The 23,124-nt window shown below is 41.6% G+C and overlaps 1 protein-coding gene across 3 annotated transcripts; it reads left to right on the top strand.

The window, feature by feature from the left end:
* Positions 1-1,736: 1,736 nt before the first annotated feature.
* On the top strand, positions 1,737-23,089 carry ATP6AP2 (ATPase H+ transporting accessory protein 2). 3 transcript variants are annotated; one of them, XM_075174091.1, is made up of 10 exons: positions 1,748-1,998; positions 4,757-4,887; positions 7,214-7,342; positions 9,739-9,834; positions 10,033-10,170; positions 10,497-10,550; positions 11,935-12,084; positions 13,133-13,249; positions 14,135-14,365; positions 19,040-23,089. In XM_075174091.1, exons 1-9 carry the CDS (start codon positions 1,929-1,931, stop codon positions 14,327-14,329), a joined length of 1,080 nt encoding a protein of 359 aa, XP_075030192.1. In that variant the 5' UTR covers positions 1,748-1,928; the 3' UTR covers positions 14,330-14,365; positions 19,040-23,089. The 3 variants fall into 3 exon arrangements, with proteins under 3 accessions (XP_075030201.1, XP_075030192.1, XP_075030186.1); XM_075174085.1 differs by lacking the exon at positions 19,040-23,089 and having other exon boundaries at positions 1,749-1,998; positions 14,135-15,232; XM_075174100.1 differs by lacking the exons at positions 13,133-13,249; positions 19,040-23,089 and having other exon boundaries at positions 1,737-1,998; positions 14,135-15,232.
* The last annotated feature ends 35 nt before the right edge of the window (positions 23,090-23,124 follow it).

The raw sequence follows: 23,124 nt of genomic DNA, 5'->3' as shown, positions 1-23,124 counted from the left end.
TGACAACAGTGGGAGCAGTAGCTTCTCTTCATTTATGCAAATTGTCTCACAGGCAAGGAATAGACTATTATTGCCACCTATGTAAAGCTGCGTTTAAGTGATTTGCCCATTGTCACACACTATCATGTGGCAGATGCAGGGATATAACTTTGCTCTCTTAAATACTGTTCAGTTGTTGTACACACACTTCCATTGTACTACCTGCCATTCCCCAACTCATTCACTGATTCTCCTAGACACAGCCCCTTTTTTGGTACAGAAATGTTGCTCGGGAAGATCTTCAAAGTATTTCTATAGTTGGCTGGAATTTCTAAATACATAGCAGAATAGCTCTGGTCAGATAGCTGCATGACCAGTAATCTCTGGCACGTTCAGCACATAAATACAGTCTCACCATGTAGACGTGACACAGTTGCTGTGTTCCAGCAAAGCAGATGAAATACTCCCTAGCACTGCTGGATTTCCTGTGAACATACACACGTTGCTTTCTGAGGAATCCAGGAGAGAAATAAGACAGTCTTACTTATAGGATGTTCTCCACAATGAAATGAAGGTCTTGACCTCCTACACTACATGACAATTCATCCTCAAAGCCCAGTTTTCTCTCCCTCAACTTGCAGAGAGTCTCATCAAGACCCCTGAGCCTAGTAGTGTACAAAAACTCCACGAAATACTCACAACTTGATTGTTCATGGCCTATTACTGGAATACTACACATACACCAAACAGTATGCACCCAGCAGCCTGCTCCTACTACAAGCAAGAACAGCTGAAGTCAGATGAGCAGGGTTGGGGCAGCAAGTGCATATGTTACTGTAACTGTTCTCAACAACAAACCTTCAGGGAAGTGGGCAGGGATTTCCCAAATACTTCATCTTGGCCCCTCTCCTTCACCAGCTTAATAAACCCTCACCAGCTTCATGGACCCAGTCGAGACCTTGAAGGCAGCTTCCCCCACAAATATCCAAACCAGAAACTGTATGGAGGTACCCAACTCACTGATTCAGCTCCTTTGCTTGCCTTTCAGGGGTGAAATGCTGAAGCAGGTGACAGGCATAAACACACAAACTTAATTTTTTAATTATTATTTCAAACCCCGTTGAAGAGAGAAACAAAAAAGAACACCAACAACTGCCACCCTTCCCCATCTGACACAAGCCCCCTCACCAAGAGGGACTAGCCCTTAACATGGCTACTTGTCCTCAATTCTGTGCCTCCTCGAGTACACCAGGTGCCCTGCTAGAGGGGCACAGGGGACAGACTGGGACACCTCGTGCTGCCGCTGAGGGCCAGGGCCAGGGCCTACTCCCACGGCCAAGGCCTCACAGTCAGATGACCCCGCGCGACACAGGTGCGAAGAAGGTAGAGGCGGCGCCCTTGCTCTCTGACCGGTGCATTTAACTGTCAATCAGAGCTCCTTCCCGCCCCCCGCGCCGAGGCTGCCCGATCCAACCGCGCGTCCGCCGAACGCCATCGCGGTCATACTGATGAGCGATGGGAGGGGCAGCGCCCCGATCCCTCGCATTCCGATTGGCCTAATCAGCCGTCAACTCATTCCGGCGAGGCTCCGCCTCCTCACCGCTCCCCTCTAAATGTACGGTGAGGGAAGGAAAATGGTGCAGAGATCTCTCTCGATCTGATTGGTCAAGTGGAAACGCCACTCAAGTTAAGACTCCGCCCCGCCGGCGGGACAGCGTCTCAGCTGATCGGTCAGCCCCGTGACAGGGTGGGGGTGGGCTTCACTGGCGAATGGTCAGTTCCGTCAGTCACTCCTGCAGAGTCCCGCCCAGCCGCCCTGAATCTCACCTGCAGATTGGCTGCGGCGGTTGTCCGTCAGCGCTTCTTAGTTCGGCCTTCTCTGTCCGACGGTGCGGCCCGGCGCCTTCCCAGCGGCGTCTCGCAGCGCGGTGGTCGGCACCGCGGCGGACATGGGGCGGCGCGGCGGGGCTCCCTGGGCCCTGGAGGTGGCGGTGCTGGTGACATCGGCTTGTTTCGCCGGTGAGCGAGCGGGGTCGAGCCAGCGTGGGGGAGCGCTGGCCTGGCCAGCCGCCGGGAGGGGCGGGGAGGGCTGCGTCGCCGCTGCGGAGGGACGTTGCGGGGGAAGGGGCGGCCGCGCGCCTCAGCGAGCCCGGCCGCCACGGTGGGAAAGGGGCGCGTGAGCGACTGGGGAGGGGGAAGGGAAGGCGCGAGCTGGGGGGTGGGGGCGAAGGGAGGCGCGCGAGCCTTGCGGAGCGGCAGGGGAGGGGGGCGCCCCGGGGAACGCGCGGCCCTGGGCGGGCGCTGGGGCGCCTGATGCGCCCTCGGAGGGCGAGCCCGGCCCCGGCCCCCGCAGAGAGCCCTGGGGCTTCTCCCACCCGTGGGCAGCGCTTGGGGGCGTGTGTGTGGGTGTGCGCGCCCACCAGCTTCAGGACTGAGAGGTGGGAGCGGAGGGCTGCCCCTTGAGTAGCGGCTGCCGCTCCCTGCCCCCCTTCTCCCCACCCACCCACCCCAGCTCCTCTGGAGACTCTGCCAGGAGACTTCCCTCTCCCTCCCTAGCAAAGGGCCGTGTGGAGCGTTTTATAGATACGCACCGTTTTGTTGCCTTGTACGAATTTTCACGTTTTGCCGACCTGCTTTTGTGATCTCTGGAGGCTTTCTGTCGTTCGTTGTGAGTCAGGCTTGTGATCTGCACTTGAGGCTTCCAGGCCCCGTAAATAGTTTTCACTCAGTATACTTTAGTTCTTCAGTCCAGGTTCACAAAGGCTTTTGAGAGCCGAAGTTCTCCTGAGGTACAACTTTGGTAAGGTAGAAGTTTGATTAAGTTTTCTGTAGGTGGGTGGATAACAGTGTGCAGGATGAATTGCATCTCAGAATTTACTCTCTAGACTTCACTGAATACGTGGCCCAGTGGGGTATCACGGTCAAGCAATAATAGCGTGTCTGAGGAAAAGGCTTGTGTTCCCAAGTTCAAATTCAGTTTCGCTCATTGAGACCTTGAACAAGCCTAGCAAGGCAAATTTGGTTAAAAAGGGTAATGCTCTAATTTTGTCCACCTAAGCAACTTTGTCCCAAGTAAGCCAACTTGTCCTAAGTAACGTGTGTGACTGTCTTATAGCCTTGTGGAAAATTAAAGCAATATGTGAAATCCTACAGACTGAGCAAAAATGTTTGTAGCAATTTTGTAAATTCCTTCCTAAGCAAATTGGTCTGGAAACGTTTCTGTTCTTCCAAATACAGGTTGATTAAAATTGATAGCAGGCCATCCAATGAACACATATCAATTTAAAACAAAAAATGCTTGAATCTGCTCCATATACATCTGTTGGTTTGGCCTGTTTCCTGCCTTTTGCCACCGTTCCCTGACCTGCATCACAGTACTTTGTTCCTTTAGTATGTTTATTGTAATATAGCTCAGATTTACTGTCAACATTTGTATGCATGATCATGATCCAGGCTTTAAAACAGCATCTTCAAGGTCGGATTGGTTAAATTAATGTTAGGGAAGATTATAACTGCACAACACATCAGTTTACTATTGCATTATTTTTGTAAATAGCCTTTAGATTTGCAGATGCTCTGGAAAATTATTTCATATAGCTGCTTGGATTGGTAACTAATTTTCAGTGATCATATGAGTAAATACTTCTATTTTGTTTTGGGTTTTTTTTTAAGAGGGTTATCTTATTCACGTAATTTTGGAGTATCTAGTCAGACTGATTATATAATTAGAACTTAAACTTGGATGGCCTGCAAATATTTATTGTTCTCCTACTCGATTTTCTCGAGTCTTGTATCAGATTGGTTTTCTGGTAGAAACATACATAGGTAGCTCATTGAGGGGCATACGTCTGAAGTTTTGCATTGTGCATGTTACTGCTTATATACACTAAATATGTTTTAAAATTTATTTAGATAAATGTTTGTGTACACAGTGTTGCAGTTATGCTTAAGAGACTTTAAAATAGGAAGCTAGACTGAAATAAGCCCATCTCTTATTTCATGGAGTCCTCTCTGACTTTATTACACAATACATTATTGTCACATAATACAGATTAGAAATAATGCTTTTAGTCAATTTTGCTATTCAGGGTAATGGGGAAAAGAGGGAAGGGGGGATTTGCAAATAAGTGAAAACCCAACATGAGAAGTATTGCAGATTGTGGCTTCAGGCAATCAGCTTGGGTCCAGTACTGAGGAAGAAAAACGTCTTGCAATGTCATGTGGTTGAGAAGGCAGGCCAGAGGCACCGGAGCTGTTCTGCAGAAGCCAGATTATTCCTGGCAGTGCTCTGTTTAAGCCAGCACTGACTCTGCTGATCCTCCTGGCTCTGGGTTCAGTGGTTCAGGTTGTTTGCATGAAAAGAGGGGTTATGCCAAGCAGTCCTGGAAGCAAATGGAGCCGTGTTAGTGCATAGCTGCTTGTGAGCTAACAGGATTTTGGAGTCTGCCTGTCTCTACTGAGGGTTAGCTTTACCAGATCTGAACTGTGACACCGCTCACAACCTGCTAGTGAGTATGCAGAAGCGTACTGTGCTGTTGCTTGAATAATTGTCCTACTCTTGTTAATGTGGATTTGTCAATCCTTAGTCGTTGCTATATAGAAACCTTATTTTGTATTCCAGAGCATTAAAATGATCGGTTCTCATTACTTGTGTTACACACATTGATAGGTATGAGAGGGAGGAATAAGAAATCTTATTAAGCTCTAACACACTCCTTTTCTGTGATGTAAGGGAAAGATTGTGAAAACTCTGACAGCTCTTTTGGTTTCTTTTTAGGTGTCTGCGGTGATGAATTTAGCGTCTTACGATCACCTCAGTCAGTTGTTTTTCGAGATGGAAGTTGGCCCATTCCTGGAGAGCGGATCCCGGATGTAGCTGCATTATCCATGGGCTTTTCTGTTGAAGATGTATGTTTCGGGTTTTGATTTTGAAATGCTTCTAAAACTACAGACCTGCTCACTTAACATGCAAATCTTCCTGTCATGTGCTGGAATATATAAAATATCATCCTGTTTATCTTGAGGAATGCATGATTTGTCAGTGTGGTTTCCAAGCATAGAGCTATATCAGTCATATGAGCAGCAAAAGGCTGTGCTAGCTGGCTAATTTGAATCATCAGCTACAGAAGGAAGCAAGACTGTGGAGTCTTTAATGTGATGTTCTTCAGTTCCTCTGAGACCCAACTACATGCTGTATCCCCCCATCTGTAGTCATGTACTGAGAATCCGTGGAAGCCACTGTCACTCCTTGCCTACGAGCTATATCTGTAGAGCTCTGCTCTTGGGTACTCTGAAGGTTGTGAGAAATGGCTTGGCTAGGCAGGCATTTTGTCAGGTCAGCAAGCTTGTCTGCTGAGCATAGTTAATAAGAACAAATAAACCGAATAGTTAGGAAGTAATCCAAAGACTTGAAAACCTAATTTGTGGTAGTGTTTCCCAAATTAGGTTTTTGAACATCGCTTTAGTGATGTTTGAAGTGGGGCACGTGAGTAGGAGCCCTTGGATTCATTCTATCTTGCCTACTGAATTTTTTGCTGGGCTTCAGCAGGGGTGGGTGGCTGTTGAAGCAGTACGGGAAAGCTTAATAGCCAGGCGTCTCTAGCAGCCTCTGTGTGCAGCCAGATACTCAAAGCTACAAGCTGGGATATTCTCACAATGCTGGTGAAGGAGGCTGGTTCCCATTTCTTCCATACTGCAGCTAAGCAAGAGGTCTGATAAGTCTGGTTTGAATGCAGGTCTGTTTGGCCTGTGTTTTGGAATTTGTCTGAAAATGTCTTGCTGTCAGTTAATTATGCTTTTTTGTCATTAAACTAGTAACAGAAATTCTTATGAGTAGTATTCCTGAGAAGGAATTTTGGTTATTTTATCAAGAAAAAACAATACATCAGATGGTATTGTGTGCATTGCATGTAAAGACACCCAGAAAAACGGCGGATTTTGGACCATTTTGGACACTTGACTTTTGGCATACTGGTCACCTGGAGGTATAACGTGGTTGTCGTGGGAAAAAGTGTTTCAGTACACACTTTGTGCCTTTGCTAAAGTTTGGAATTCTTTTGCTGTGATGGTCTGTAGCATCCTTTAGAAATAGTTCTCTATTAGTATTATTTCAAATCCTAGAAGCAGGCAGGGAAGGAAGTGTTTAAATTACTCTATTCAGTTAAACCCTGAAACTGAAAGTTATAGCATTGTCACTAAGGCAGAGATCACCGTGTAGGCAACTTCCAGCCCTGGTATGGAGAATACTGCAGGGCCCAAACATTGATTTTGCAGTTTATGTCAAGGCTGTAGTCTAGGAACATAAACTGACAGTGCAGTAGGTGCGCTGTGAAGAATTTAGAATTCTTACTGCATTACACTGGGGATTCTCAAAAACAGTCATTCAATATTCCTCCCTTGTTAAGGCAAGATAAAACTGAACTCCTTTTTTGTCCCTGACGATGCTTTAAAAGGTCTGTCTCTTGTTTCTTTGAGGTGATACAGGTCATAATGTCAATGATATTTAATTCTAAAATCCAAATAAATTTATTTCATAAAACTTAAACAAGCAGTTATGTCTTTTACACAAACAGAGAAATCTATTTGAATTTATTCCAAATAGATGAACTTGTATTTTGTGCCTGAATAAACCAGCCAGGTAGCTTTCACTGTGCTCTCACCTATACATAACTGTAGTAAGCTACTAAGGAATCTTTTTATGTTTCTATGCAAATTTGTAAGTTTTAAGTTAGTACGCTGTTGATTGACCCTCCCCTCCCTTTTTTCCACCTGTTTCTTTCTGGTACTGGAAATATCAAGATGTTAGTGTTTTAATGTGCCTAAACATCTTTCTGTGGTGTTTTGCAAAAGGTTGGGGTTTTTTTGATTTTTTTTTTTGTTTTGTTTTGTTTTTGTTTTTTAAATTCAGCCTTCACTTACTAAATAGAGATGATTATATTTGTAATTTAATTATGGGAAATAACTCTTGATATATCCAACATGTATAATGCTTTCTCAGTGTAACTATGAAGTTACTGGCAGCTTTTAAACTAACAGTTTCTTCACGTCTAACTTGAGACAGCATTATTGAAGGTGAAAGCATTCTAGTATTGACTTACTTCCCATTAAATTTCCAACAGGCTGTCCTGCACAGAAATATTAACAAGACAGTAAGTTATGTTGCTGTAATGGTGGGGGAGGGCTCCTCTCTTTCTCCCTGTGAAATACAAGTTTTTTTTTTTCTCTTTTGTAATAGGACCTTTCCTGGCCTGGGCTTGCAGTGGGTGACCTGTTTCACAGACCACGAGCTACTGTGCTAGTAACAGTGAAGGGGGTAGACAAGCTGGCGTTGCCTGTGAAAGGGATTTCTTACCCTATTGAGAATGTGAGTGTCCACGTTTGGAACTGTCATGCCATTTCTGTAACTCTTGTGATCTAATGAGAAGTACATGACTCTCTACTCACTTATTTCTTACTTCACTTCAAGTTCATATATCTCCTAGAATGATGGATCAGGCTGTATAGGTAAATAATCCAATCAGACTCCTTACAAGGTGAGAGGCCTTTAAGATCACCCAGGGCCTCCTAAGTTGAGTTCAGTAACTTGTTTGACCAAAGCATGTTCTCCTTGAAAGGCATCTGGTTTTAATACGTTAGTACCAAGAGGCAGAGAATCCAGTGCTTCTCATGTTAACTTATTGCTACATAGTCAGAATTACTAACTTTTTTTGCTTCAGCTGAGTGATAGCATTTTATATGATGTTGTTCTTTGATGTATTGTATCACCCTCTAAGCAGGTTTGAGTTTTCCTCAAGTACTTGACTGTGAAATACAGCACTTTGAGACACCAGTTGATTATACTGTATCAAAAAGAAAACAAACAACATTACGTTTACCTGTCACTGTCTGTCTTTGCTCAGACTCTTTCCTCACACTTTTGACAGCATCGCAGAGTCATTTAGGTTGGAAGGGACCTCTTGAAATCGTCTAGTCCAACCCCCTGATCAAGCAGGGTCAGCTAGAGCAGGCTGTCCAGGACTGTCAGGTTTTGAATATCTCCACAGATGGAGACTCCACAACCTCTCTGGGCAACCTGTGCCAGTATTTGACCACCCTTACAGTAAAAAACTCTGTTCTTATGTTCCGATAGAATTTCCTGTCTTTAAATTTATGCCCGTTGCCTCTTCTCCCGTCATATGATTTTGTCCACACACCTCTTAACAGGAGCACAGTAACTTACAAAATATTGGTAACTATACAGTGTCTACACTCACTTCTCTGTTATAAATACATTGTCTGCTTTAATCCATTTTGCTGCAGTATTGGACCGGTTCTTCATGTTGAGCTGTTGTTTGTTCAGCATGAATCCACAAACCCTTTTCAAACAAGTTGGTTTTCAGGTTATTTCTAGTTAGTTCATTCTGCTTCTGTCCATCTTGGAAAACTTTGCTTTGCACCAGTTTACCATGCATTTTGGCTCTGTGCGACTGCTGTGCTCCTGTTAAGAATTATTATTTATCATTTTATTATTTCAGTCAACCCGTGGAATCATCAGCGACAATGTTGAATAGTGTTTTGTTTGATATTGGCACCCTATTGCATACCCCAAGATGAGGTGATGGTTTCCCTGTGAAATTACTTTTACAGCTATCAGGCAGTCTTTTAATCTATTTTAAAATATCAGCGTTTAATTGGAATGTTACGTGGCTTTACATTGAACTGAGGTCAAATTCAGCTTAACACAGATTGCTTTCACATCAGCTTTCAGGCACAGCTCACTAGTTCAGGCACAGTTACATGTTGGCATTGCTGAAATGGTATCTGGACCGAAACTGATTTAGGATTGTCTGCACCTGACCGCGTAGGCGTCGCTAACTTGCGGAAACCTTAAATATACTGAAGTCTTCAGTTGTATTTGCACTTGTAACTTTGATAAAGTTCCGATGTATACATAATGCATATTTTCTTTATTTCCCATTAGTAGGAATTCATATTCCTAAGCTTTAATTGTTTCCGTTAACTGCTGCCATGGCTTCGAATGAGCTGCCCCAAATGTATAGTGGCAAAGTACTGGTTCTCCAATATTCGAGAATAGTTTCAAACGATCATCACTGAGTTCATGTTCAGCACCGCTGGGTACAAATTATCCTGGCTTACAGACTTAGTAAAATTTATTAGAAAAAATGTTCTTATGCTCTTTAACTAGTGAATGGAAATGTGCCATTCTGCTGCTTTTTAGACGAAACCCAGAAGTAAATATTTAGAAAAACTAACAGTTTTATTAGCACTGTACTGTGCTAAGATTTCTTTTATTCTTAGTAATTTTTATATGGCTCTTTTCTTTGGTGTTTCAGCAGTTGGTCTTTCTACTGGTATATTTTCATTCATCAGTTTTCTGTGGTTCATAACTTTCCATTTGCACTGAGATTGGTTTCCCCTTTTGTATTGCTTCTATATTTGTTGCTTTTGATTTACCGATAAACAAAGCTATACTCTTAGCTTAAGTAAGCCTCTTAATTACACAGTTATGGCCCCTTGGAGTTCTTAAAAATATACTGTATCCACCATATATACAAATTTTCTGTTCATAGATACACAGTTGATGTTTTGTTTTGCACATTGGTTCCTATTATTTGTTATTATCACTTTGGAAATGGTCATACTCTTTGCTCAAAAAGAGGTTGTCCTATTTTTCCAGACTTCTGTAGTTAAGCAGATTATCTCCTTTTATATCGTTAGGCCCTGTTTTACCCAAAAATCTAACTAGACTTTGTCTTCCAGGCTGTTCCTTTCAGTCTTGACAGTGTTGCAAATGCTATTCATACTTTGTTCTCTGAGGAAACTCCTGTGGTCTTGCAGCTGGCCCCCAGTGAGGAAGTGAGTATTGCTTCACTTCTGATTCCAGGTGTTCTAAATAGTAAACCTCTTTCCGCTTGTGTGGCTGGAGCAAAACCGATCGGTTATATGAAATATTCTGCATTGGAGAGAGATTGCAAGTATGACTGATTATTAATGTGTGACTGGAAAAACTGAGAACTAACCTCTGTTGTTATTAAACAATGGCTATTCCTGCAGAGAGTGTACATGGTGGGCAAGGCAAACTCTGTATTTGAAGATCTTTCTGTCACGCTGCGCCAACTGCGAAACCGCTTATTCCAGGACAACTCCATTCTCGGTTCCCTTCCTCTCAACTCCCTCAGCAGAAACAATGAGGTAAAAAACCTTAATCAGTGGGAACTTCTATGATTTTTTTCTCATATTCTTAGTTAGCTTGTGCTTTTCTAGTTTTTTTTTCTTTTTTTTTATCCTTGCTTTGCCTAAGAGAGCCCACTCTAATTTTTTCTAACTGAACTCTAAGACGTAAGTTTTAAGTTCTTTAAGTAACTTTAGTGAAAGAGTAATTTCCTTCTAGCATGTTCCGATGCTGTAGCAGACATAACCTGTTATAAAATACTGAGACTTGCGACAAAATGAGACTTCCCTAACTTTGGTTTCATCAAAGGAAATACCTGTCTCTTTCTTCCTGCCTCTTCCCCCAGGTTGACTTGCTTTTTCTGTCAGAACTACAAGTCCTACATGATATTGCAAGCCTGGTAAGATTTTTTTTTTTTGAAACACTTTCCCCATCTTATGTCAAAAACTTCAGAGATGTCATTTAAAGGTAGAGAAGCCATAGCCAGAATACTTGGCAACCAATTATAAACATCCAATCAGTTGGTTGCATCAGTTTAAATAATGCATTTTCAAGCGATTTGTATCAGCCCTGTCACTGATGGAACCTTAATCATCTGTAGTTTCTTTTGTATTGTGTTTGGTGAGAACAGGGGGAATTCTGAGCTGCTATTTCTCCATACCCAAAGACATAGGAAGTACTCAATGAAGAATTTGCTGGGGCTTTCCTTGTTTTCTTACTTGAGAAGTATAATGGTAGTTAAGAACATGTTCTTTGCCCTGTACACCATTTTACTTCAAAATACTACCATAACATTTTATCTGAAAAGACTGGAGTGACTTTTATATCGTGAATAGTGGTGGTGATAGAAATGTTCCAATGGAGGGGTGAGCTTTTGATTCTGATCTTTTTAAGCAAAAAGCTTCCTATGATCTTTTTACTAAGAAGCTACTGTCTTGTTGCTGTGGTTTAGGATTTGTTTTGGGGTTTGGTGGGGTTTTTTTTTGTCCTTTAAGCTGCAGCCCTTAACTACTTAAAGTGAAAGAAACAGTCATGGAAAAACTCAGGAGTTCACATTAGGTGAAGGGCTGGTGGAGAGAAATGGGGCTCTTGAGGAAATGAGGTAGAACAACTTGTTTTTGTCTTGCAGACTAGAAATGCTGTAGTTAAAGTAGATGGGAAGATAGGAACAGATGAAATTCCTTGCTTTCAGAGGCCGTTCTTTTTTGCAAGCAAATGTCAGTGCTGCAGCTTCACACCTGTAGAAGTGCAAGAATATCACTACTCTCCTTTGAGATAATTTGGATTATATTGGTTGGATTTTATGACAATGGGATGATATTCCTTTAATAAACTACTTTTGTACATGGGCAACGGCAAAGTAGGATTTGCAGCCTACTTAGTTTTGCAGGGGCCAGCTTCAGTGGAGGGAATAGTGGTATCCAAGTACTGTAGTTACGTATTTTTTTTCTCCAAGCTTTATTTTTACGGCAGTTACAGAACAAAAATGCTGATGTGAATAACTATAATGTTTCTTTTTAGTAGAGCTCTATATTACATGTATATAACATCATGTTAGGAATAGATGCTACATGATGATCTGCTTTCTTCTGTAGAATAAGAAAAGAAACAATTGTGGACATCTTCTAGTTAAGTTGGCAAGAAATTCCACTTCCTTATCAATATGGAATATGATTGTAGAAAGGGAGGCTGGATTAGTCCCAGCAAACTGATTTTGTGAAATGTGTTTTTAAAGTAACCTATGTATGAATTAATTTCTTTCTGCCCTCAATGGTGTGCCAAAGCTGTCTCGACACAAGCACTTAGCCAAAGATCACTCCCCAGACCTGTATTCTCTTGAACTGGCTGGATTGGAAGAAGTTGGAAAACGATATGGGGAAGACTCTCAGCAGTTCAAGGATGCTTCTCAAATTCTTGTAGACTCTTTGCAAAAGGTATACTTTCTACCTAGTGAACAAAACTCACAGGAATCCTAAGAAAATATTTTTTTTGTGTTAACCACAAGGGAATTCGTTTATTGGCTGTCTTCTGCTTTGAATTGTCACTTCATTAGTGATGTCTTGACTGATGCTTGTTTTTGTTGTTTGGTTTTTAAAATGCAGTTGTTCAGTTATAAAATCAAATGTTACAATTTGTCACTCTGGAAAGTGTTGACATGATTCTACAACGTGTTAGATATTTTGCCTAAAGGAGTAGAAATATATTGAAACCATATATCAACATTACTCCATATGTTTGTTTTTCCTAAATAAATTTCTTGCATTTAAAACCACCAGTATGTCTCACAAAAACTGGCGCTCAGAAATGTGGAAATATCTTTATCCCAGAGTACAGTGGGATAAAGCCCTTGCCCACAAAGCTGTATAAATCTAAATTTCCAAGCCTCTAAAATAACTGCTGTTCATCTATCAATGTGCTCAAGAAAGTAATTGCTTAGCTGGTCTGATGTAATCATTAGAAGACCAGTCACTTTTGAGAGTGAAGCATGATGGAAGAGTGTAAAAGCATGAATTTGCTAAGCCAAATACCTTTTCTCTAAACATTATTCTTCGGCCTCTTTGCAGTTAAGCAAATATATTTAAATACTAGACATGTTAGTCTTTGGACCCGATTAAAATTTTCAGGTTCATAATTTCCCAGTAGAAGGTTGAGAACCTAAATATTTTTTTGAAACTGACAGACATACAATTGGGAAACTATATGGTGATGGGCCTTTTGTAAAAGGGATGAAAGAATGAGTTTCAGCCCAGAAAGCAGTCATAAGCTACAGTCTGCTGAACAGTGATTGAGGGGTTTTAAAGGGACGTTGTAAAGCAGGTGAAAGTTGGCAATTTCTTAGGGGAATTCTAAAATAGTACAACTTTCCATAAGCTTCTTATTCCTGAAGCTGCCATCTTATGATTTAGTACATCTTGCTAACAAAACTCTCCTTAATTCCTGGCTACAGTGCAGGTTTTAAATAAATCACTTTTGCTTTTCCAGTTTGCAGATGAGATGTTTAATCTGTATAGTGGGAATGCCGTAGTAGAAGTGGTGGCTGTAAAGACATTTAATTCTCCCCTCACGAGGAAGACTCGCTCCATTCTCCAATCTTCAGAGGTAGTAGATGCACATTTTTCTATATAACATTTATTAGAAGTGCCAAACTGCATCACTTCCTCACTTGAGCGTTACCATTTTTTTTAAGGACTAGGATACTGGCTATGATTTAGGCATGGGTGCGAAGAGGTTAGCTTACCTGTCTTGATCTTCACTTATCATGTAGTAATTTAGGTTGAAGAGGGCCGCTGGAGATCATCTAGTCCAACCTAAGGCTCAAAGCAGGATTAATTTAGGAGTTAGATCAGGCTGCTCAGGTTCTTGTCCAGCCAAGTTCTTGAAAAGTCCATGGCTTTTTGGAGGCTTTTTCCAAGCCTCTCTGGACACCTTGTTCCAAAGTCTTAACCGCTTTCACTGTGAAAACTTTTTCCCTTATGTCTTGTTAGAATTTGCATTTCTGCTGTTTTCTCCCCAATACAGTAGTGCATGCAAGTCCTGCCTGACGGGTGGGGAAAATACTGTTTTCCTTGACTGTGCTGCCTACACTCCTGATGCAGCCCAGGATGCAGTTGCCCTTTGTCACTGCAGGGGCACACTGCTGGTCCCTGTTCACCTTGTCTACCAGGACCTCCAGGTCCCTCTCTGCAGAGCTGCTCCCCAGCCGGTCAGTCCCCAGCCTGTGCTGTCACGTGGGGTTGTTCTGTCCCAGGTGCAGGGCTTTGTGTTCGTCCTCACTGAATTTCATGAGGTTCCTGTCAGCCCATTCCTTTGGATTCCATTGATGTCAGTCACATAATCACTTTTGGATTTTGTGCCCTAGCATCAGAATTGCCTAGACAAAAATGCATCTCTCCTATTCAGATTGCTTAGATTTTTCGATGTAGTCAGAATGTGTTTTGTATGCAAACTAACTTCAAAGTAATACACTTATTTTCTTTATTACAGAGCGAAACAGAAAATCCATATAACCTTGCCTATCCATATAACTACAACTACTCTGTAATCTTCAACATCATTCTGTGGATGATGATAGGTCTTGCTTTAGCTGTGATAGTTATCTCCTACAACCTCTGGAACATGGATCCTGGGTATGACAGCATTATTTATAGGATGACAAATCAGAAGATAAGAATGGATTGAACTACACTGTATTTCAGCGCAAGGAAATGATGAAGAGTAAGGTCTCCTTTAAACTGTGTGGAAAACAAATATTATGACATGGTTAATTGTGGAATTTTTTTAAAGGTGTATTTATTTCTAAGTTGTTTGGTTCCCCCCCCCCCCCCGCCCCCGGCCTATTTTAAATGTTAGTAGTAGCACCAGATGGGCTTTAGAAATTGAAATTTGCTTGTTTAAAAAAAAAAAAAAAGAACAATCCCCAAACTAATTGTTAGAGTAACATCATTCCATTTTTTTATTCATGTAACATGAGTTTTTGAAATGCCCTGTACTGCCTGTGACTGTGTGCAAAACAGATAAATTGAAATTATGATAGCAACATGTTGTTTGAAACTTTTACACTGGAAGATTAGAAATTATAGCTAAATTGTTGTGTTGTATATTATGAACCAGTTGTAAATGTTTGATGTAAATATTTATAATGGCTATATGTAACTTCAGAGAGGATAGTAATTATTCTTTAGTAAAATACTAAATATAGAAATATTTCTACAAGACTACGATTCTAGTGGCACAAATGGCATTTTGATCTCATGTTGATGGCTCAGATGTAAGCTGTAGACAGAAGGATCCTTTACCTAGAACTTTAATGATTTGGAGGTAAATAACACTAGTGTGGCTGGTCTATACAGTGGAGAGTCTATAAATACTGAAGTAGCACCAGTCTGATCATGGTCTAATGTCACGTACAGTTGAAAGATCCTATTATGATGCTTCATATTCCTTCCATTTGTGTTGATCTTATTATAAAAAAGAACTAAATCAATTCTTTTTGATAAGAGTGGACCAACACTTGATTTAAATATACCTGGATTATAGTCGTGCTTCAACCATACAATAAAACAAAGAACAGTTGTTCTGGAATGCATTTATTCTTTGTGGCTTCCTAGCTGTGGCTATTTCTATTTAGTATGAGCTTGGCTGAATAGAGTAGGTGCTGGCAGCCTCCTATATGTGACAGTGGGCCTAAGTCTATAACAGTTTAGTTTTAACTGTCTTTCAAAAGCAAATGTTGGAAGACCACCTTGTATGATTCATTTTCCTAAACCAAATAGTGAGTGTAGTTAAAACAAGTGATTCATCTCTGGCTTGAATCTTTTTTAGAACTACCTACTTTTTAGAAACTCTTTGTTTGCTCTTGTGGTAAAAGGAATCCTTCCAGACTACAGCAGCGTGAATGGAAACTACTTTTTTCATCTTGTTGTCCTCTAATGTGCTTAACTTTCCCTATTGTTAGGAGAGATTTGTTCTGCTTCCAGAAAAGATCTGCTCATTGAATTCATTTGTCTTGTTTATTGGGAATGTCAGATTTGGAGGGGTTGAAGTTGTTCATGTCTTGGAGATCCCGGACAATGCTTCATATTGAATTGAGTCACACGCTGCAGCTTTGCCCAAGTCCAGGAAATCCAGTTTAGTATATGTTACAATCATTTGAAATTACTTTTAATGGCATTCGAAGTTAATCTGGGTGATTAAGACCAATACATAGAAAGGAAGAGTTGCACTGCCAGTTTCTCTGACAAGAATGTGTAGTCTAATTATTGAACATTCTGTAACACACTTGCAGTGTTTTAATGAGAATCAAATCTATCTGATGAAGCTGTACAACTTCATTATGAAAACAATTAAAATACAGCTCTATCATCCTGTTTGATAGGCGTGGACCCTAATGTTTTAAGTAAACTATTACATGATAGTCTATATGTTGTTTTAAACTTCTTTGACTGTTTTGAGATCACTTAATATGGAAGACAATACCCCCGAACTTCACCAGGGAGCATGATCTAGGATAAGAAAGGGGATAGTACAATAATAGTAAAATCTTTTCAACTAAACTATATCTTAAAAAAACTATGTGTGTGGTAGGAGGAAGAATGATGATGTCAGGTTACTGTCAGATTGCAGGGACCAGTTTGCAGTGAAAGGTTAACAAACACAAAGGTAAGGCAAAGGTAAATGCTCTGGGAATATTTAGAAACTTGCATTGTTTTCAGCTGTCTTGGCCATAAAGCAGTTGAAATAGAGTAAGCTGCTTTATGGGATTCTGCTTGTCCTATACGACCCTAAGAGGTTTAAAATGTTAAAATACTCTAAAAAAACAATGCTGCAGTAGGTTCCCTGATATTTTAAATCACACTTTGAAATTTCTAATTACCGATTTACAGTTTTTAAGTCTTTTTATTCAATTCCCTTATTCTTTAAGGAGATGCTTAAGCTCCATTTCTGAGACTTGTTGCATGAACTTTCTGGTCAATTGCAACATCTTACTACAATGTACAGTGATCACAAAATGTGCTAAAATGACCCTATGTACTGTTAGAAATTAGGAGCTCAGCTCTGCCACAAGGGTAAAGCTGCTGCAATTCATTTAAAGTAAATGGGAAGCATTATTGTGACAGACTTTTTCTGGAAGAAAATGGAATATGGAAGAACAGTATGTCTGGGGGTAAAAATATACTACATTGTGATTCTGATAGGCCAAGTACTGGCATCAGAAAGTTTGATCTCCTCTTTCACCTGCTTTTATCAGCAATAAGTAACTCAAATTGCAGCTTTGTAGAGAGTGGTTCAGCAAGGCCTTTTAAGGAGGTAAAAAAAAAAAAAAAAAACAAACAAAAGGGATAAAATGTTGCACATCTACTATCTCGTACTAGGACTCCCAATGCTTTTGCAAGATTAGGCTGTCTGCACTGTGGGTTCTTCATTTTAAACAAAGTGGAGTGTTGATTGCCTGAAAATTAGTCATGCTATAGACTTTTTGGTGAGGATTTACTTCAACATGGGCTTCTTGCTGGTCTATATTGAATTAATGCATTCCTAGTTTACTTAATTCAGAGGTTTAATCAGATTAATAGTCCACTTCAGATACTGGTGCAGAGTTTCACAGGAGCTAGTTGTTTTAAGTGACTGTGTAATTCATTGTAAGTCTTTAATGTCTGCATGCCATATACCTAGGTAACTATATTGTAATCAGTCTGAAGTTGGCAGTATAGAGTTTGTTTAAATGCAGAACCTGCTGTTGAGATGGTCATCCTGTCAGCTCTGTTCCAGCTGCTTGCTGCTGCTGTAGGCTCTAATTTTACATTTTAAAGCTAGTCTTAGATTACTGAAGGGCACATTTGAATTCCCACTTACTGTGTTAGTACCACATTTGTTCATTTTCATGGCTGCAGGCCCCCAGCTGGGTTCTAAAGGTGCTTTTGCGCACTGTAATGTGCGCTATTTCTTAAATGCCAGTTGCTTTGTGCAGCACAAGCTACTTTTTGAACCACTCTAAAGCCACTGTGCTTTAGTTTGAGCTAGGTAAGCAAGACACGTTATATTGTGCAACAGTACTGGTCCTTAACTGGTAATCAAATAGGCAATTACAATACTGATTCCTGAGCCAGGAATAGCCTTTTCATGCTTAGAATTCAGTTAATAGAATGAAAATGCTGTCAACACCATTAGACCTGCTATTGATCATTCTCTTTAAATTTAATCATTCCAAGAATATAAATTGTAAAAAAATTTATCTGGTATAGTAGAAATCGTAGGTTTTGTGTACAGTGCTACCAGGAAAGCAATGAAGCTTTCATGTGAAGCTCTGTGAAGGAAGACAACAGTGAGAGCAGAAGCCCACAGTTTTGTTTTCCAAAAGGAAGTTATCACTGTTCTTTTGAGGCACTCCTGCAAGGCCGAGGGAGGGAGAGCGATGCAAGGGAAATAGAGCCTGTACTGGGATCCTGTCTGCTCGAAGTGAGAAGGGCAGGAGAGTCAGTATGCAATATTCAGCCGCAAGCAACTTTCAGCCAGGCTGGGAAAGGCTTGGTATAGTGCTGTCTGTAGGATTTAGGATGTAACTGCTGCAGGGAGTGGTGGTCTGGTCACCAAAGAGAGTTCTTCCTTGGGGAGCTTGGCCACTGGCAAAAAGGGTGAGATGCATTTGATTGGGTCTGCTTCAGAGCTTAGTCGTGTGTTGTCCAGTATGTGGATTGGGGAGTACCTAGAGTCCGGGTAGCTGTTTTCATGAAGTGCTGCCATTTCTGAAAAAGGAAAGAATTCTGGGTCAGAATTGAAGCCTGAGCATTGCTTTTGATATTTAGATTGAAAAAGGAAAGCAACCCATAAAATAAAGGGTTCTTCTAAGAGCCATTGTGCTGCTTTTTCTAGATAATCCCCCAAAGTCTAAACTTGGCAGAAGGGAGCTAGAATCTAGGCTTTGCGTATAGCTCAACGTTCCAGGCTTCTCTGTGGCAGGCATGGGAACTTTCAAAGTTCTTCCAGCCAATGCACTGCTGTTGCAACACACAGGCAAGGGAAGCCTAAAGCTGATCTGAAATGTGTAAATGTTATGTTCAAGCCACAAAAAAAAAAAATAGTGGAAATGAAGAAACCGTGTTGAAATGCAAATGTTGAGCAACATTGCAAAGGATTACTGGGATTTATAGGTCAGCCTTAATGGAGGTGACAAGGACACTGCCAGAGTCTAGCGTAAAGAGATAAGCATCTGTCTCAAAACAAAAAACCTCATAACAACAATGACACCATGAATCCTATGACACAATTTTTTGGCTATGGTGAAGTGGGTGCTTTGAACTAAAATTCACAGATGTTCTCCAGAAAAAATAAAATCTCGTGCTCAAGTAAGGGTTGGGGACTGTCCTGCATTTTTTATTTTTTCTTCTGCAGGCCCTGAACCATATTCTTAAGAATTTTCATCTCTGTAGAGGGAGAGGGGATCCACACAAGTATTGCAGGACAGAAAAGGAAGCAGATCAAGGAAGACTGAAGTGGAACTATAGATTTCAATTCGGCAGAACAAAAGAAACTGAAATAAATGGGGAACCCAGAAGTTTATTTCCTGTCCTGTTCTGCCACTAGTGCAAGGTGTTGCTATGGAGGAACTACACTTACTTGCAAGGCGCTAAACTATAAAGGACTTTTACAGCTCACGGTGTGAAGGATGGAAGAGAAATGAGTGAAAGCTAGCCCGTGTACACAGAAGCCCTCTCCCTGCAGGAGCAGGGCTGGTATGTGGCGTGTCACTGGATCGGAGAGCAAAGACTCCAACAACTCCTTTTGTGCAGAACGAGCACAGACGCCGGCACTGCTGCTGCCAAACCTCCAGGCACTGCTTGCAACCACAGACCACGGCAGGTCTCTGAGCTGGGACCACTCCTGGGCAAGTCTTTGGTCTTGCTGTAAATGACCGCAATCTCCTTGTCCAACGACAAATTTGGGCCCCTCAGCTTGTGTTCTTTTTTTTTTTTTGGGAAATATCTCCTGTAGTCAGTGGAGCATTAGCAGGTATTACAACACTTCCCATGCTTCTTGGAGACTCATGCTCTGGCACAGTGCAGCTGCTGTGAAATCGCTGTGCTGTTCTTTCTGCTCAGACTTGTGTGACACATGTCCTGCCTGACCAATGATGAGGTACAGGGTACAGAAAGCCCAGGTGACCACATTCATCTCAAATAAACAGAGCAGAAACTGACGGATGGCATGAAGCCACGCATCCAAATAGCCTGCTCCAGTGCGCGCTCCTACCTGAACTGCTGGAGTATCGATTGCTACAGATGGTGTCTGTCTATGACAGGAAGGAGGTGGGTCTGCTGAAAGGCTATCTGTAACCAGGAATGGATAGGCGGTGCTCTGAAACTGAAGAGATTCTGATAGATGTCTATATCAAAATTAGCAGGAATTCTTTCCTAGAATAGGTCAAAAAGGCATGCTAAACTGCAGCTGTACTCAAGAGTGGTTGAGGACAGCTTTTAGAATATAAATCCCATCCTTAAATAGGGACTTACCTTGCCAGTGTAAGGTAAGTCCCTATTCTGCTGTTGCTGAAGATTCTGCTGTTGCTGAAGAACAGCTTCACACTAAAGGACTCTGGCAATCAAATTTAGTAATGCCATTGATGTCACCCAACATCACCAAAAATACATAGCTAAGTTCTTGGCATGAATACACATCATAAAATATTTAGAATGCTTCATAAGGGAAATAAAATTCATGGTTGCACCAAATGTTTTTATAAAGGCAGTCGAATTCCACTTTAATTATGTTCCAGTGCATGAATTTATGATGACAAATTTACATGCCCTTAATCTAGTGAGCATATGCTTTTCATTAAGGAATGGGGATAGAAGCAGTATGGCTGGGATAAATTCATAGTAATTTAGTTGGTAGCTTATAGCCAACACTGTAAGGTCACTGACTTGAAAGACTTCAGTGCTGCCTACCTACTTACCTGATTAACCCCCTTATTTTAAGTACTTCCTTAAAATGCCATGGTCAAAGTACCCAAGGAATTGATTAAAAAGTCTGTCGCAATATCCATGTAATCAATTACAGCATTTGGAACACAGCAGAGCTAAACAGGAGCTCTAACTACATCCTACAGTAGCTCATCAATCAAAATCTTGACTAATGTACAGCATCAGCTTGGAAAGAAAAAAACCTTTAAATGATCGGACAGCTCTCAACTCCTAAGAATCTGTCACTCTTAGTCTCTGCTGCAGCAAAAAAAAAAGGAAAAAATACATAAAACCGGCTGTACCAATTATTTTCAATCGACCTATCTCAAATGTTTCAGCTAGTTGACAGAGCCAAGAGGAGGCAGCCGGTGCTCCCTGTAGCTGAGCTGCCATCTCCACAGCTGCTGGGGCAGCCAACCCCGAGAACGTCATCAGCTTTGCAGACAGGTGAGTTAGGATAACCTAAGCCACGCTGGTGAATGTGCAGCTCTGCCCTCTGGAAATCTTCAGGTTATTATATATATGCTTGGGAGCAGAGAGGCTCTGTTTCATGGCCGAATGTGGTCTTATTTCCAGGTAGCTCTAGGTAACCTGAAAGGAAAATGTGCTAGAAAAAGGAAGGGCAACCAACCGTCAGTCATGCAGAGAAGCGGATGGGGTGGAGGAGGCATAACTGGAAAAAACAAAAACTAAGATAAGCACTCTCTGTCTATGAATTGGCCTTGATCTCTTTTGTGCATGTGCGTATGTACACACATATACAGACATTGTTATATGAGTCTTTACAAATGAAATGTTGGAAGAAAAGGCTTCCTCCCTCTATTAAAAACTACTTTTATTAAAAAGTGGAAATATTTTTACATTCTTTCCGTATTTTAAAGGAGATTTTAAAAAAAGGTATGCTCAATATTTTGTAAAAATGAGAATTTATACTCAGAAGGCTAATAGGAATACCTCCACCTAAAAAGATGTCCAGTAAAAACATCTGCAGGAAAAATGTGCCCATACCACCAACATCCCGAAGGTGATGCTGACTACCAGAAACCGGCTTTGATGTGTGTTACTTTTGGAGAAAACCAAAATAAACATACCAAAAATAAGCACAAGCGAATCAGGAAAATAAGGATGCTGGGACACAAATAGCACCGTCAAAGCATAATGGCCTCAGTGTCACCCTGCAGTACAGTGGTCACTTTAATTTTGCCTTTGTCCCCTAACTACTGGTTTTTATCCAAGGGAATGGAAGCATCAGTACCAAAGGGAATACAGAGGGAGTCACAGGGGCCAGGCACAAAACTGAAAGAAATGGTATCTCCTGCAGGCAGCTGCTGACGCCACAGGACACGTGCCAGGCCTGTGGTTGCCAGCCCCCTCCGTCCTCTTCCCTGAACTTTTAGGGAGCCCAAGGGCACAAGCTGCCAGCGTCCCCGCAGGGCTCCCGCGCTGCTGGGCACAGGCAGCCCCCAGCCCCCTGCCACCTCCTCACGCTCCCCCACGGCCCTTCGGGACGCAGCTTGTCCCAACGGCAGCGGAAAGCCTGAAACTTTAGAAAGTTGTTTCCAGGCAGCGCTCCCTCGAAGCCTGTCTTCCCTGCCACCTCAGGGCAGAGCCGGAGCCTCCTGTGCTCCTAGCGAGGAGCTAGCTGCGGGAGAGACTGCTCCATCCCAGGAACCTCACTTGGGAAAGCAGCCTCTGACATGTCGCAATAGGAGTCATGATCATCGTCATGAGACTGGCTTCCTTGTCTTGAACGGAGTTAAACATCACAAACACCACAAAGAACCCTTCTGCACTTTAATTCCTCCTCTGCTCCCTTTTCTTTTTTTCTTTCTTTTTCTTTTTTTTTCTGTTATCCCAGAGGTTCCCAGGAGTGCATCCACACAGGAATCACCTCTGTTTCTTTCTTCCACCCCGTGTTTGGCCACTTCCACACCACAGACCAGATTCTTAACAAACTCCACAGCTTCTGAAATATTCAGATTGTTGGCAGTGGTAAAACAAGTCCCGGCTGCTATCATTTCCAGTGCTGTATAAGAGTCATTAGTTACCGTAGCCCAAATTAACTATTTGGCAGAGGGGAAAAACAAAATCTAAAAAGCTTAAGTCTTTAAATCCTATTGCCTGCCAAATTTCTTTATGAATTTCCCTGTAACATACAACATAACCGTAGCTAGAAAATAAATACATTTACATTCCTACCTTCATTTTTTTCCTTTTCAACCTCTTCTTCTCCAGTCTCTCTTAAAATTTGTTTTCGGTCATGTTTCTATTTTTCAAAGCATTGCAGCCTCTGCACTCCTGAACTTCCTTCGAGAAGTTCTTTATAATCTGCATCTCTCGTAAGTGCTGGAGTAGCACAAATAGACAAAAATATTCTCATGGAATGAAATATTGCTACATAAAGTGCCTCATTTTCCTGATATCTGATGTCTAATGTGAAACTGTATGTTATCTAGTTCAGAAATAAACATTTCTGATCTTGGACTTGCCCATGAACTGCAAAAAACAACGGTGGTT

Source organism: Calonectris borealis, chromosome 1 (genome assembly GCF_964195595.1).
Source record: "Calonectris borealis chromosome 1, bCalBor7.hap1.2, whole genome shotgun sequence".
In the NCBI taxonomy this organism is placed as follows: domain Eukaryota; kingdom Metazoa; phylum Chordata; class Aves; order Procellariiformes; family Procellariidae; genus Calonectris; species Calonectris borealis.
The sequence above is the reverse complement of the archived record's forward strand: the minus strand, read 5'-3'. Positions and strand labels throughout refer to the sequence as shown.

What these genes read in the sequence shown, in the direction of transcription:
- ATP6AP2 (XM_075174091.1), top strand. Translation starts at nt 1,929, where the DNA reads ATGGGGCGGCGCGGCGGGGCTCCCTGGGCCCTGGAGGTGGCGGTGCTG. An exon ending in TGGGCTTTTCTGTTGAAGAT is followed by an intron (nt 4,888 to 7,213) that starts GTATGTTTCGGG and finishes CTTTTGTAATAG; the next exon opens with GACCTTTCCTGGCCTGGGCT. An exon ending in TACATGATATTGCAAGCCTG is followed by an intron (nt 10,551 to 11,934) that starts GTAAGATTTTTT and finishes GGTGTGCCAAAG; the next exon opens with CTGTCTCGACACAAGCACTT.